At 43.8% G+C, this 13,986-nt stretch overlaps 1 protein-coding gene across 1 annotated transcript; it reads right to left on the minus strand.

Moving 5' to 3' along the window:
- Positions 1–3,056: 3,056 nt before the first annotated feature.
- LOC143212426 (L-lactate dehydrogenase A-like 6A) lies at positions 3,057–13,948 on the minus strand. The gene is made up of 6 exons (XM_076431259.1): positions 13,463–13,948; positions 7,349–7,466; positions 5,581–5,757; positions 5,330–5,503; positions 4,254–4,495; positions 3,057–3,663 (listed from the first exon to the last, which is right to left on the minus strand). The coding sequence occupies exons 1-6, from the start codon at positions 13,619–13,621 to the stop codon at positions 3,487–3,489; spliced, it is 1,047 nt and encodes a 348-aa protein (XP_076287374.1). The 5' UTR covers positions 13,622–13,948; the 3' UTR covers positions 3,057–3,486.
- Between the last annotated feature and the right edge of the window lie 38 nt (positions 13,949–13,986).

Below are 13,986 nucleotides of genomic sequence, written 5' to 3' on the forward strand. Positions count from 1 at the left end.
GAAGGTCCTGAATGAACACGGCGTGTGTATGTACAACTTAATCCAGCATCGGAGTGGCAATCCGCATCGATTCCGAGGAGAGGCTAGCGTGCTCGGAGGCCTAGTATACATAACGAGGTCCGAGGCCGTCGTCCGATTCGTTTTTCCTTCTATCTACTTTTTTCTGGTCAGGTCCCCAGGGGCCAGTCCCTTCTTTTTGGAGGATTAATCACGCGCGTAGAATCCGCTGTGGCTGCCGAACTGAACGAGCCCAATCGCGGCCGATTGATTCACGGCTCGGGCACCGTTTCAGGCCCCGGGAACCAGGAAGGATAAAAGGTAGAAAGTGGCGAAAGAAAAGAGAAAGAGGAACCCCGATGCCCCGGCGGATCGCGAAGGAGCACAAGTCCTCTCGCTAATGTACGCGTAGGTAGCCGGGAGAGGACCCAATCGAAGCGACGGGGCTGGGAGGGAGTTCGGTTCGTTGATTAGCGGATATCTTAATTACTGATTGGCCGCGCGGACTAATTAAATCGTAACTCAATCAGGACCCAACCCCTTTCTGCGCGCCGCGCCGCGCCCCACCGCTGCGATTTTACGACGACGCTCCACAGGCCGAGTGGTTTAGGATCTCGCATACACGCGTGTCCTGGGGTTGTTGCATAAATGATTCGAACGCATCGGATATTGCACCGGCGACCGCTCGACCGGCTCTCCGGATCTTCTTTCTCCTCGGCCCCACCGCTGTCTCCTTTTTACTCCTACACCAGCTCCTTTTTCTTCGGAGCCGATGCACCGAAGCTGCCTCGACCCGGCATTATGTCCGGACCGAATAAAAAGCATAGTAATTAGTAGTACCTACCACGGAGCCCGGTGAACGATGTCGTATGGAGCCTCCCACTTTCCAGCTACGCTTCAGCGGAGAGATACGAATTTTCCACCTCCGAGGAACTCCGTCTTGATGATCAAATTATGTGTGCCGAAGGGTTTAGCCGGATAAGATGGTGGAAAGTGTCCTTGAGCCTTGTCATTCGATAGGGCATCAAGAAAAAAGAACAAAAAACAAACCTGAACTATTGTTGATCTTGAACCTGTTGACCTTAATGAGGTCAACCTAGAACTTCCATGTGAAATCTGCATTTTCTCGATTTTTTTGAGGTTCTTGCGTTTTACAAGCAGGATTCTCAATTTAAAATGTAAAACGAATTGCAGAGTGTGTATCTGGATGCTTGACATGTCTCACAGATTTTATCCAGTATTTCTAAACATCATTAATTAAGGAAAATATACCAAAACTGTTTTTCGATTTTACCGCATAACTACCCTCCGTATCGAGATATAGGGTTGAAATTTTGCACAGTACGTTTTTCCTCGGTGGAAAACAGGAACAGCCGTATTTGCATTTTAAAGACATTTTCGTGATTTCAAGGGGTTAATGTGTGAACACATGCGAATCAGTGCAATAAGATCACGATACGAAACTCCACCCAATGCAATGCGTTAAAGTCGAGAATGGAATTCGGCGGAATAAAATCGCGTTATTAAGTCCGATCGAATCCGAGGCATTAAAGCCGCGAACAAAAACGAAGAGGATAGGAAAGTAAAAAGTGCGAGTGATCAGCATAAAGACGATTCGGTCAGGCTGCAAGGTCTCCTTCGACGGCAATGGAGAAAGGTTGCCAAAAGATGAGGTCGCTGAGAGGGAGGATCGGATGACGTTTTAATTCCGTGGACGTTTTGAAAGTCAAATGCGCAGGACGGACGCTTTATGTCGAGGTGAATGTCGACGGCTGGAATTATGTCATTAGATCCATAATCGGTCGCCGGTGTATAAATTATGTACTCGGGACGCGTCATCGAGATAATACAGAAAAATGGCTTCACCTCGGAAGCCGTGGCTGCGAGAGATGAAGACGTTGCCGTGCTGCCCATCGTTATTGGTGTGGCTTCAAGCCGTTTCTATCTTCTCTTCTCTCTCTCTCTCTCTCCCTCCGATCCACGTAACGCACATTCGTTAGCATGGATAATGAATCACCGGCGTGTTCTCATGCTCCTGTCGCAGTACCGACGAAGAATTCGCCGTTGGGTCGGCGACGACAACGCGAGGACCCCTCTTGCTACGGCCCTGGCCGTTTCGAATACGAATCGCGAAAGAGAAAAAGAGGGACGAGGCTGGAGCCATTAAAACCAGCAGGTACCAATTCGCCACTCGCGTCTTTCTCACTCTCTCTCTCTCTTTCTTTCTCGGCTTTCTATCTCTTGCCTTCTGTCTTTCGCGCATTCTTTCCAACAGATTTTCGGCACCGTCCTCCTCGATGAAGTTTTGACTCTGTAATTGTTGTAATGAATCACCGACGATTATTTCCTACCCCGCGTGTGTCAGCAAAAACCAGGCCTCGCGCCGTCCCCCGAATAAATTCCTCCCGCGATTTACATAGCCTCGGAACGTCGTCGAATCGTTATTGCACTTATGCAGGACCCAGTGTAATTTGCGGCACTGTCCGAGAGGTGTTTTATTCCGAGGCAGCCGGCCCTGTAGAATCGAAGATTTAAACAGAGTCGGCCGACTACGCCGCGTTCCGATTTTGTTCCTCGGTGATTAACGAGTGTCAGATTTTGCATCTTCAGTGGAATAATAAAATACGTGAAACACTGTAGAGCCTCGCTCGTTGCAACCTCGTTCGCGTTGCAGAAATTTTGCAAACAAACAAAGATTGATTGGTTACGTGCAACGAGCGAGGTTCTACTGTAGTTCTTGCCAGGAGCAGTGCACGGAGCACCGCGGTTGCCATAATTCGACGCGACGTCGCAGATTCGTTCGAGACCTCCTCGTAGAAGCAGACTTGACAAAGAACCTTCGACGGTGGCGTCGAAAGCGTCGGCGCTTAAACGTCTTAATTAATGTTCCGTCTGACAGAGACGAAAGACCGGTATCGGCGAGCCGCGAATTTCATAACAGATTGGCGTATCGTTGACGGTCGCGGCCTCGAAACTGACGTTCTTTCTGTTTATAATAGCGATCGTTTCATCATCCGGATCGCCTTCGGCGGGACGTTTAACCGCCTCGCGCGCCGGTCAATTAATTACGGATGGTCTGCATTAATCTCGGCAAATTGGCCGAAATCGTCGGCGCGGCGAGCTCGACTTATAGCGCTCGCCTATTCGTCCACATCAATTTGCAAAACGGACGCGGATGTCTCACTAAATTACCGCGTTTCTGATCCGCGAAATTCAGAAACGGAGTTCAGAAATACAAAATTACGAGACACCAAAATGTTTAAGACAATTGAACGAACTTTTCACAGAGATAATTTTTTGAGAAATTATTATACACATTTATTTACTTGTGTATATAATAAATAAGACACGGTACAACTATTCGAAGAATGAGGACCTCAAGTGGTTTCGACATTTCTCAAGAGGAACACGACTATAATTTTAGACACAGGTTAGAGCACAAGCTCGAAATAAATCGGTTGATGAAACAAGGGTTCAGATAGATCATTGTCATTGGAGAGTCTTAAGAATATTCTTCTGCGCCTCGTAGATCGCTCGGCAAGATGCCTCTGTGAGTTCCTGTTCCTCGGGAGTGTAAGGATGACGCAGGAACGATTGTATACCGTTCCTGCCCACTATGCAGGGCAAGGACATGTACACGTCCTTTTCTAAACCGTGCCGGCAACCCTGCAAGATCACCGACATTAGGCCACGAACTCGCTACACGTGTAGAAACCCCGTTCTGACAAACGAGGATGGTAGCAAACGCAACACATCAGTCTAAATTTCAAAATAATATAAAAAAGTTGTAAAAATCGTTCGTCGTTCGGACTAAACGCAATTTTTTCAAACTTTTCGTTACATGTCATTTGGCAAATTAACGCATCCAGCTTGACAAAAAAAGAATCAAGTCGTTTGGTCCATTTATAAAACGTCATTTTGATTATAAAAATAGAAACGTGAAAAAAGAATAAAAGTAAAACATGGCTCTCCAAAAAACAGAAGAAAGAAACGACCTGACCCAGAACCGTGTAAAGAAAAATAGATTAGACTAGGTCAGGCCACGATCTCGACAGTTTAGGATTAACCTACGATTCATAAGAGGCTTCAGGAAAAATCCGAAAGAAAAAGAAATCGGAAGGGCACCAACGGCAGAAGTCGCAGCTGGTCAGTTAACAAATCTCGAGATCGTGTAACCTGTTTTTTCGGGTCGTCCAATCTCCCAAACAAACCCACAAAAATCACGGATAAAAAATGAAAACATGATTCCGTGTCACCTTCAGATAAGCCGACACAGTGATGCAGATACACGTGTTCCGGACAACGGCGTCCACAACTTCGGCAGCGCAGACACCAATGCCCCAACTGCGATAACCTTTTCTGGTGATAAGATCGCTGTCGGAATCGAGAACTTTGGTGTGCAGTTCGCCCCAGGACTCGGGATCCGCTTTGCTACCAATGTCCTTGTTGATGTCCTTCAGCTTGATCCCCATCACCGACACCGCGGACCAAACTGGCACTGTCGATCAAGCGGACAGTCAGAACACATCCGAGCTAATCCCTGTTTCTTTAATGTCTATCCGGCCAATTATTTTTCATGTTGTGTTATGTATATGAATAATTTACCTACTAGCAGTTACTTAACTCTTTGCACCCGAACATTTCCTCTAATGCACCACTTAAATCAACTATGCAGTAGTAGTATCTATTTATTTCGGCCTTGCGGCCAAGAAATGGTTAATAAATTGCTCGAGCATGGTACGAGTAAATATGGCGGACTCTGTGTACAGTGACTCCCACTAATATTCAATTTTCGATCGAAAATCGTGAAAATTTGCAATTTTTACCATCTTTAAACGTTTGTAGCTCATTTCAACGTCCACCGATTTTGACGAAATTTTTAGGATACGTTTCATTGACACAGATCTACAAAACGTATTTCTTGAATTTTCAGTAGACCCACATAAAAAAGTTGTAAAATGCAACTTTTTGTATTTTCTCTACAATTCCGACCAATTGCAATTTTCGAAAAAATTTCTTTTCACATCCTGTAGTAAACTAATTGCTGTAGCATGCCAAAAAAGTTCAAATCGTATAGTCCAATATTAAAAAAGGTATTGGTATTTTGAGAGCGTCCGAATATTAATGGGAGGTCACTGTATATTGAGAAAATGAAAAAGATCGACGAAAATATTCTAGATTTGATTGTTCGAGTGCAAAGATTGAATAATGTTTAAATATCGAAGGAGATTTTTTCCCAGTGAATTATTTAACAGCCTCAGCAGTTTCGTTCGTAAAGCAACAAGTAGAATAGTTGTAATAATAGTGTTCTACTGTAAAAGAATTTTTTTACCAGACGTCGGCCCATTCTCGCAGATCACCGAAGCTTGCACGGCGTTCGCCGAAATTCCAAGTTTCTGCGCGACCAAATACTGAAGCCTGCAGCTGTCCAAAAATGTGCCCAAGCCGATCACTCGTTGCGGAGGGAAGCCTGAAAGCTTCATCGCCGCGTACGATAGTATGTCCACTGGAATGCATAAATGGCGTCGTTATTCTGACGCGTGCCGATCGATATTGATGGGAAATCTACGTGAGGATAAATACCGGGCGTGGTTACGATCAGCAGGACACTGTTCGGCGCGAATTTGCACACGTTGGGAATGATGTCCTTGAAGATATTAAAATTTCGTTCCAACAGCGAGTCCGCGTCGGGGTCATCCCTCGCGCTTTTGTCGCCTATCGTGAACACGCACACTGTCGCGTCTCTTGCCATTGAGAAGTCTAACCAATATTTAATATAAAGTTGAATCTGAGTAGACTGTAGCATGAGTTAAACATTTAATAAACGTGCGAGGACAAAATGTGTAGGCATACTGTGTAGCTAATTATGCAAAGCAAGTTTAAACATTATTATTAAAGTTTTGAATGCAATGTAATCCTTAATCGCGGTCTTCTAGTAGATAATTGTACATTTGAGACTGCATTTGATGATCACTAGACTGCGGAGCTTTATGCAATTTTATATATACAGGGTGTCTCAGCTGAACGAGAAAATATTTATGGCATACTTTAAATGGTATCGGAGGAGGAATATCACAGAAGAACAATTTCTTTCGTCCGGTTATTTTTTCATAGTTTTTTCAAGGTCATCGTTATTCTTTTATCGGGAAAACTTATTTTTTTTATTCCATCTTATAGCGGCTGCAAAAATACATTTCAATATGCTTAAGTCATTAACAAAATGGAATAAAAAAAGGTTTTCCCGGTAAAAAATAACGATGAACTTAAAAAAACTATGAAAAAATAACCGGACAAATAATAAAAATTGTTCTTCTATGATATTCCTCCTTCGATACCATTTAAATTATGCCGTAAATATTCTTTTGTGCCATTGAAAATAAAGGAGAGATGGAGATGTCCCCCTTTAGCTGAGACACCCTGTATATAATAGCTTCTGGAAATGCTAAAAAAATGGTAGACTGCAAAATTCGACAGAATTCAGTAGACTTTTTATTTATTCCAGATCTACAAATATTAATATAAATGCATAAACATTCGCAGTCTAACGATCGCATTGAGAGCCTCTAGCGCGACCGCGTCCAGACTACACGCGAGAGACTTCTTGCCGCGGCTCCCAAGATATTTAATGAACCGTGTTTTTCACCGAGTATTTATCATCTCCATATGAAATTGGACGCGAGCGAGGATATTAAATGGCGTATGAATATTTCGAGGAAGCATCTAATAAGAAATGAATTTCTTGCGGCCTCGGTTTCCTAAATCGGTTTTGCATGAAGGTCGGCGCGGCGGTCGGCGCGGCGGTCGGCTAACGACCAGAGTAACTGTACCGATTACTGCGGTATTCATGCTTCGATCGAAATGATGATATGTGTAAGCATTTTGTTGAAACATTATATGTTCTGAATAGAAAAAAAATAATTGGTGGCCCTAAAAACGTAATACATCAGAAGAAAACATTAAAGAATATTCCACCGTGGTAGCAAATGAAAAATTATTGGAAAAATATTCATTTATACGTATTTTAACCCTTTGCACTCGAATGGCGAGTCTGAGGCGCCACTAAAAATTACCATACCATTATTCAAAACAGTTTTAACATTATTAAATTTGTCTGTATTCTACAAATTGTAAAAAGCTCAACTGTTATATAAGAAAAACTGGTTCAATTTGATGTGCACAGTGTAAAAAAGATTACATAGAACAAAAATGATCTGGATTGAAAGAAATATCTTGATATTGGAATTCAGATTGTTTCGAGTGCAAAGGGTTAATCTCGTTCGGAAAGAATACCGCAGTGAAACGTACACTTACCCAATTATCAGTTTACGAGAGGATAAATATTCAGAGTCACCTTTCGTGCCGATGATCCTCGGATTGCCGAGGAACGCAGCAGCATGGCCGATGTCTTCCGCTTCTGCTTTCGCCAGGTCCTCGTCCAGGTCTATGAACACCAGCTCGGACGCCAGACGCTGCGGCAAATCCAGAGAAAGAGAGACATAGAGAGGGGGAAAGAGAGAAATGACGATTATAAAGGGTAATTAACGGAAAATGGCCGCCGCGCCGGCTCCAGGCACCGGTTATTACGCACTCGGAATCGTTACGCAATCAAGACCCCCAGGAATCGCATTAAGGATCTACGGGTGCGCAATCGATCGCGCCATTCGAGCGATCCCTTAATGCGAAGGGTCGTTAGGATTTGATCGCCTCCGTTCGCGCGCGCGAGAGATGGCTTCTCACGTGCCCTCGTTGCGCGCCATCAAACGCCGACCAAAAAACCGTCTCAATTTTTCATGCGATTCAGGTTTAATTTAGTAAAGCCGCTTTCAGCTCCACGCTCGTTAACGAAAGGAGAATTAAACTTTTAATAACACCCCACATATATTATACCCCGCGCATCTCGACTGTTTATGCCACGACCTGGCGCACGAGTTCTACACAAATTTTTAATTCGCTTTTTACCCCGCCGCGCCGCTCAGGCAGAAATAGTTTTTCGTTTATAGCGGACGCTTCGCCTTGTACACTTTATCATTTCGCCTCATTAACCGTTTATGGACGTTGCTTTCTTCCGCCGAAACATCAAGAATTATCACTTCCCACTGACTCGACGGTTTAATATTAATAAAAACAACGCTCGAGGTTGATTGCAACAGAAAAGAAAGTCGAAGCAGTTTAACAAACATTATTCAGCAGATCTTGCGATGTCAGTTCTGTTTCGCGTAACTCAATTTTTTGCTAATAGAAAACAGAAAATCTACAAGCATAAATGGTAAAAGATTGACTTTCATTTTTCTCGTGAGAAAACGAAATAATTTAACCGAACGACCTAATAATTTATGGACGGGGGTGTGACGCGTCTGCTGTACAGCGTAGCATGATTTTCCCGTTGGTCGGTATCTGTTCCCATCATCGAGGATCCATCATATCCCCGGACGTTTTTTCTCCGACACAGATCTGGGATCGGTAATCACTCATAATCACGGTCTAATTAGACCGGTGAAAAATAATAGGGTATCCTTTCTCCGCGCGCCACGTGGGCCGACGTATCCATAGCGAATAGCTATAGCGATTCACGGCACTCGTGCGGGAGCAGATGGACACATTTTTCTTTGACAGATGGCGGTTTCACACGTTAAGACAAACCAGCGGCTACCTAACAGAAACGGCTTCTTAATATATTACGTTACGCCCTTGTGCTTCCAATCTGTTATTGTACACCGCTTAATCACCATACTTCATCAAGCATGACTTCCGCAGCATGCATAATATCCCAGCTGATGAAGTTTCTTCGCAGCCCCCTGCCTGCCTTCGTTTTCTCCCCTCTTACTCCTCTCTTTTTTCTCCAGCTCCCTCTCACGCGCTCTCTCTCTCTCTCTTGCCTCTCCGACGTAATGCCTTGCGCGTATCTCGCGACGATATTGAGCGTTAATTAACTCGCAAACTCACGGTATATACTTTATAACGAGATTTTTTAATGATCCGTGACCGACGATAACGGCTCGCTGGAGAAAGTGATGCCCACGGAATTTCCAATAGCCGAGACGGAACTCCGATCTGCCCGTGTTACGTAATGTTCGCCATTTCTGGTTTATCTGATCGGAGATGCACAAGATGGCGATCTTTCTAGCTGCACGAAAGCTGCAATTTGAAATAAAAAAGAAAGAAAAAGAAAATCTGACTTGCGAAAAATGTAGTCGGGTAAGGTTGCTCAAGTCGTACCCCTTAAGAAAAAAAACCGTATAAAACTTAGGATTTATCAAATAAATAGAAATTAAATGTGTTATTCAAAACTTGTGTTAATATTGTTGTTATTTATTATAACGAAATTAGAAAATCTATATCCTTTCACGTAAGATAAACTAAATCTTTAAAATCTTACATCGGTACGACTTGGGCAACCTTACCCTAAGTACGACATAAAAGAAGCAGACTGTCCAGATCTACAGGTTTCGTTTAACATATTTTTTGACGAGATAAATAGTTTCGAAGATATTCGAGAAAAAAGATTTTATGAGCATTAAATTATTTTAATGCTTAATCCATTTGGGGCACGGTTTCCCGTTAGCCGTTCGAGCTCAAACTTCGCACAGATTTTTTTGAATTATTCGGAACCAGTCTGAGGGATGCCGTAAATTGTGACAGAAATTTTTTACAAGATGGTGGGGCTCTTATTTAAGAGCATCATTATAGTCTGCATCCAGTTGGATGGAATAGTTTTGTCCGGGAACCAGATTTCGACCACTACGCGACGGTGTTCCACGCAGATCCTAGCCGTCTCCCATGCGGTTCTAGTTACCTAGCCGCGTTTCACCCTCGGTTAGCCCCGTCCTTTCCGCCTCGCAGAGCCGCAGACGATCACAGGACACCGAGGCTAAGCGACACTCGATCTGTCGCGCGTTTTATTCTTCCCTCGGTGGACTGTCTTTGATATTCTATAAGTGTCTCAATCCACCCGCAAGATATTGTGTTCTGTACACTTGCTCGACACGAGGGAAGCAATTAGTCGAGCGAGTCGAACGGGATTGGATGTCTTTTTGCGCGCTCGGAACCTGTTCGCTGGTGCAACGGTGCAATTAGCTGCGAGAGACTTCGTACGGTACAGTTTAGAATGTTTCACCGCGTTGTACAATTTATGCAGACTATTTTTATTTCGCGTAAACATCTACAGTCCAATTATGTCTGTATATGTAGAATGTTTTAATTTAGCTGGGTCCATATTTCGGTAAAAAATTGTTGCTGATACGGTAAATCCTCTATAGACGCAACAATTTCTATACGATAGATGCGACTAAGAATTTCCCCCCCCCCCCAACTTAGTAATCTGATCTCGGCTCGGTATATCGGCGCCGGCACAGTTCAAACGCCCGTGCGTCATCACAATGTAACACCAATATTTAATCTTCTTTATTTTTTTATGAAACTTTCACCAACATATTCGTGGCATTTTTCTAATGCAAAATGGTACCAAACACGATATAATTTCAACTGTGTTTAGTGGTTTAATCGACGATGAACGTTCCGGGCGCAAGGGAGGACGGCGTATCGGAAAGAAAAAGACGCGGACAGTTGCCGTCGCCGGCACTGTTCAAAGGCCCACGCGTGGTCTCTCTTTACACGCGCTGTCCTTCTCTACGTTCTTCTTTTGGAGATACAAAATAGCTACCCTATACGATAGATGCCACCAAATCCCCCCGAGGCTGTCGCGTCTACAGGGTGTCCCAAAATTCCTTCAACAGCCGGAAATGGGAGGTTCCTGAGACCATTTGAAGCGATATTTTCCTTTGCAAAAATGTTATCCGCGGCTTTGTTTAGGAGTTATTAACGAAAAACATGGACCAATCAGAGCGCGACCTAGACGCGAGTTGGCACAGTAGCCATGGCGCGCCAACTGTCTATTGGCCGACTGTGTTTTCCGTTAATAACTCTGAAACAAAGCCGCGTATAACATTTTTGCAAAGGAAAATATTGCTTTAAATGAGGAACCTCCCATTTCCGGCTGTATTCCTATTCTTAGTTCCTACGATGGCCACGGTGACCACGAGTCCTTTATTTCACTGCCCTGTCCCAATTTAACTATCTCATTTTGTAAATTAAAATAAAAAGAATCATACCGATATTTTTCGTGAAGAACACACGCGAGTCGAGAGATCGCAGGTTGCTCGTCTTCGCACCGCCATATCTCGAACACGAAATTGTGCTGATTTGTCGGCAGAAAATTGCAAGGGGCAGAGGCGCGCGTCAAATGAGAGAAGCAGAAAGAGAACTGAAAAATAAAGTGGGCTATCTCGGGACGAGATTTGGAGCAGGAAGCGGTGGACGGAAGACCCTTCATCGTCAGTGCCGACCTGCGAGAGATGGTTTGTACGATTTAATGCGGCCCGACGGACATGACATGTTACAACGGGTCGAGGAACGACGAGAACAAGAAGAAGATGAACGTCTTATGCAAGTACTACCGAGAGAGGAACCTGGGCGTAGTAGGTCTCTCCGCAAGGTGGACAGTGGGAGCCTTTGGAGATGGTACTGGAACGCTGGTGTGCCTCGCGATCATCTCGTTGATGCGATCTGCCAACTGCCGGGACGAGGAGAGCAAACCGCATGGTTCACTACCTCTTCTTCCTTTTCCTTCTCACCTCCTTTTCCTTGTTCTTCCTCGACTGTCTTCTTCGTTCGCGACTGCGGTTCCAGGTCATCTATCCCCGCTTATTGGCTCCGCCGGACGGTTTAGGGTCGTTTAATGAGTTCGATGACTCCTCGATGGCGACTCAACACTTCGCCAATACTCTTCAGGCTCTTCCAAACTTCATTGAAGTGAAAGTTGTTTAGACGCGCCGCTTACACAATTGCTGGGCAGTGAATGCGTTTGATCCGTCACGCTCCGAGGTGAAACGCTGTTATATTTCCTCTTTGTTACGATGAGGACATTGACATATTGCAGTCTTCGGACAATTCAGAAATTCATACAAGCTTCGGAGTTCACTCGTTTGATAGTTATACGCGAGTTAAGTTGCTCGATTCCAAGCGGGTTTGAGAGGTTAGAACGCTACCGTATTGCTACAAAGTCAATAACTCAATTTTTTGGTAATAGAAAGCAGAAATTCTACGAGCATGGAATCTTTAACCATTATAAATTATCTTTATAAAACTTATTCTAAATGGTAAAATATCGGCTTTCATTTTCCCTTGAGAAAATGACATTCCGAACGACGTAAAAAATTACGTAAAAAAGTAAAAAATTGTTGTTCCTCTGAGTGAATGTTTAACCAATACAAGAGTTGCGGTCAACCAAAAAGTTTGATGACGTTTCGGCTGGAAGAAATGAGGAAGCTGGAAGATTTAAACAGAAATCTACAGGTTTGGATTGCTACTTCCTGAAGGAAGCTGGGTCGCACGCACGCACGAAAAAATCAAGGCTCGGATGAGCGAGCACGATAAGGGTGTCCCTGTGGACGGGTATGGATTTCAGCTTTCCTTCTCGGTGACTAACATAAATCAGTCCCCGGACGATCCTGCGGGGGCGTTCTACGTGTAAATGCTCGCGTTACGATCCGATAACGAGGGAAAAGAAGCACGTTCCTCTTCTACACTCTTGTCTCCTTCGCCCTTCCTCTTCCTTTTATGTCCTGATCCTTTGCCTGTCCCCGTAGCCGAATTCCCTCTTCTGGTCTTTCGTGGATCATTTGCATAATAGCTTTTTTCATCCAACACACTCAACCAGCAGAGAGACTGGGGCCTCTGTGAGCACACACGTGCGAACATTCTTTTTCTAGTCCTCTGTCGAGCATGATTTTTTTAGAGTCCCTCGAAAAATCCACGGGGTGACGATCCCCTTTGGATACGTGTCTGTCACGTGCTCAGCTCATCAATGTGTTTGGTAAACAATTTTTATATCTCGGAAGGATCTTGGACGATCAATCCTGATTTGATTAGTTCAAACTTGGAAAACGGAGAAAAGGAAACTAAAACCTTTTTTTGATTGTTTCAAAAGTGAGAATCGAAAAGATTCAACTGTCAACTGTACCTTTTAACAAAATGTTTGATGTTTCCAAATAATTGGCACCCTACCCCCCTTCCCTTTCTAATTGAAGCCACTGACTTATGATCCACGGGCTAGTATTTAAAAAAGAAATAAAAATAATTGACCCACTCTTGAAAAAGGTTCGCCATCACTGCTCTAGAGTTCTATACAGATTCACATTGCTAACTCCAGTGAACTAGAAATCACAGTGAAACTCGATATATTAGTTTTAATTGCACAGAGATCCACAGAGCCTAGCATCAACCTCCAATTTGTTAGTTTAACAGATTATTACTTGGCGATCTAAGTCGGTAAGATGTAAAGAACAATTGTAATGTGATTTTGAAAGATTTCCAAGAGAGTGTTCAAGATCAGAATACTCTGTTCTCGCGAGTCGGATTCATGATCAGAGAAGAGGTTAGGGACAGAGAACGGACATTTTCCACGAACCTTGAAGAGGATAGCAATTCCGACAGCAACGCCGGTATAACCGCTGCCGACGATTACGATTTTCACGCGATGGCAGTCCGTGAAATCCTCCGCTTGTTTAGTCAGCAAAAACTTTGCGGTGTTCCCAGCATTGTCGATCTTCTTTTTCACCAGAGACATCGTCAACGACTCGAATCTCCAGAATCGAGCCGGCACATCCCGAGAAACTGAGGGAACCGGAATCTCGAACGAAACTGTTTGATATTTCCTATGCTACTTCGCGAATTTGGACTCCATCAAATCGAATAACCAAAATCAAAGGTTCGAACATCATCGGTTCCAACGTTTGAAATTATCTGCGAGTGGAGATACACAGGGTGTTCGCTTTCGTTATCATTAGACCGCGGATCTTTATGCAAAATAAATATTGTCTGCATCGATTGCAAGAGATAGAAACCAAATTCCATGTTATTTCTTCCCTTAATGATTTTTAATAGAGGAAGAATCATATATTGACATCTTCAATTTTTAAAATTTTCCAACAA

This window comes from Lasioglossum baleicum, chromosome 9 (assembly GCF_051020765.1).
Source record: "Lasioglossum baleicum chromosome 9, iyLasBale1, whole genome shotgun sequence".
Classification (NCBI taxonomy): Eukaryota; Metazoa; Arthropoda; class Insecta; order Hymenoptera; family Halictidae; genus Lasioglossum; species Lasioglossum baleicum.

What these genes read in the sequence shown, in the direction of transcription:
- LOC143212426 (XM_076431259.1), bottom strand. Translation starts at nt 13,621, where the DNA reads ATGTCTCTGGTGAAAAAGAAGATCGACAATGCTGGGAACACCGCAAAG. An exon ending in GAGGATCATCGGCACGAAAG is followed by an intron (nt 5,758 to 7,348) that starts GTGACTCTGAAT and finishes AATATTGGTTAG; the next exon opens with ACTTCTCAATGGCAAGAGAC. An exon ending in GCTGATCGTAACCACGCCCG is followed by an intron (nt 5,504 to 5,580) that starts GTATTTATCCTC and finishes TATGCATTCCAG; the next exon opens with TGGACATACTATCGTACGCG.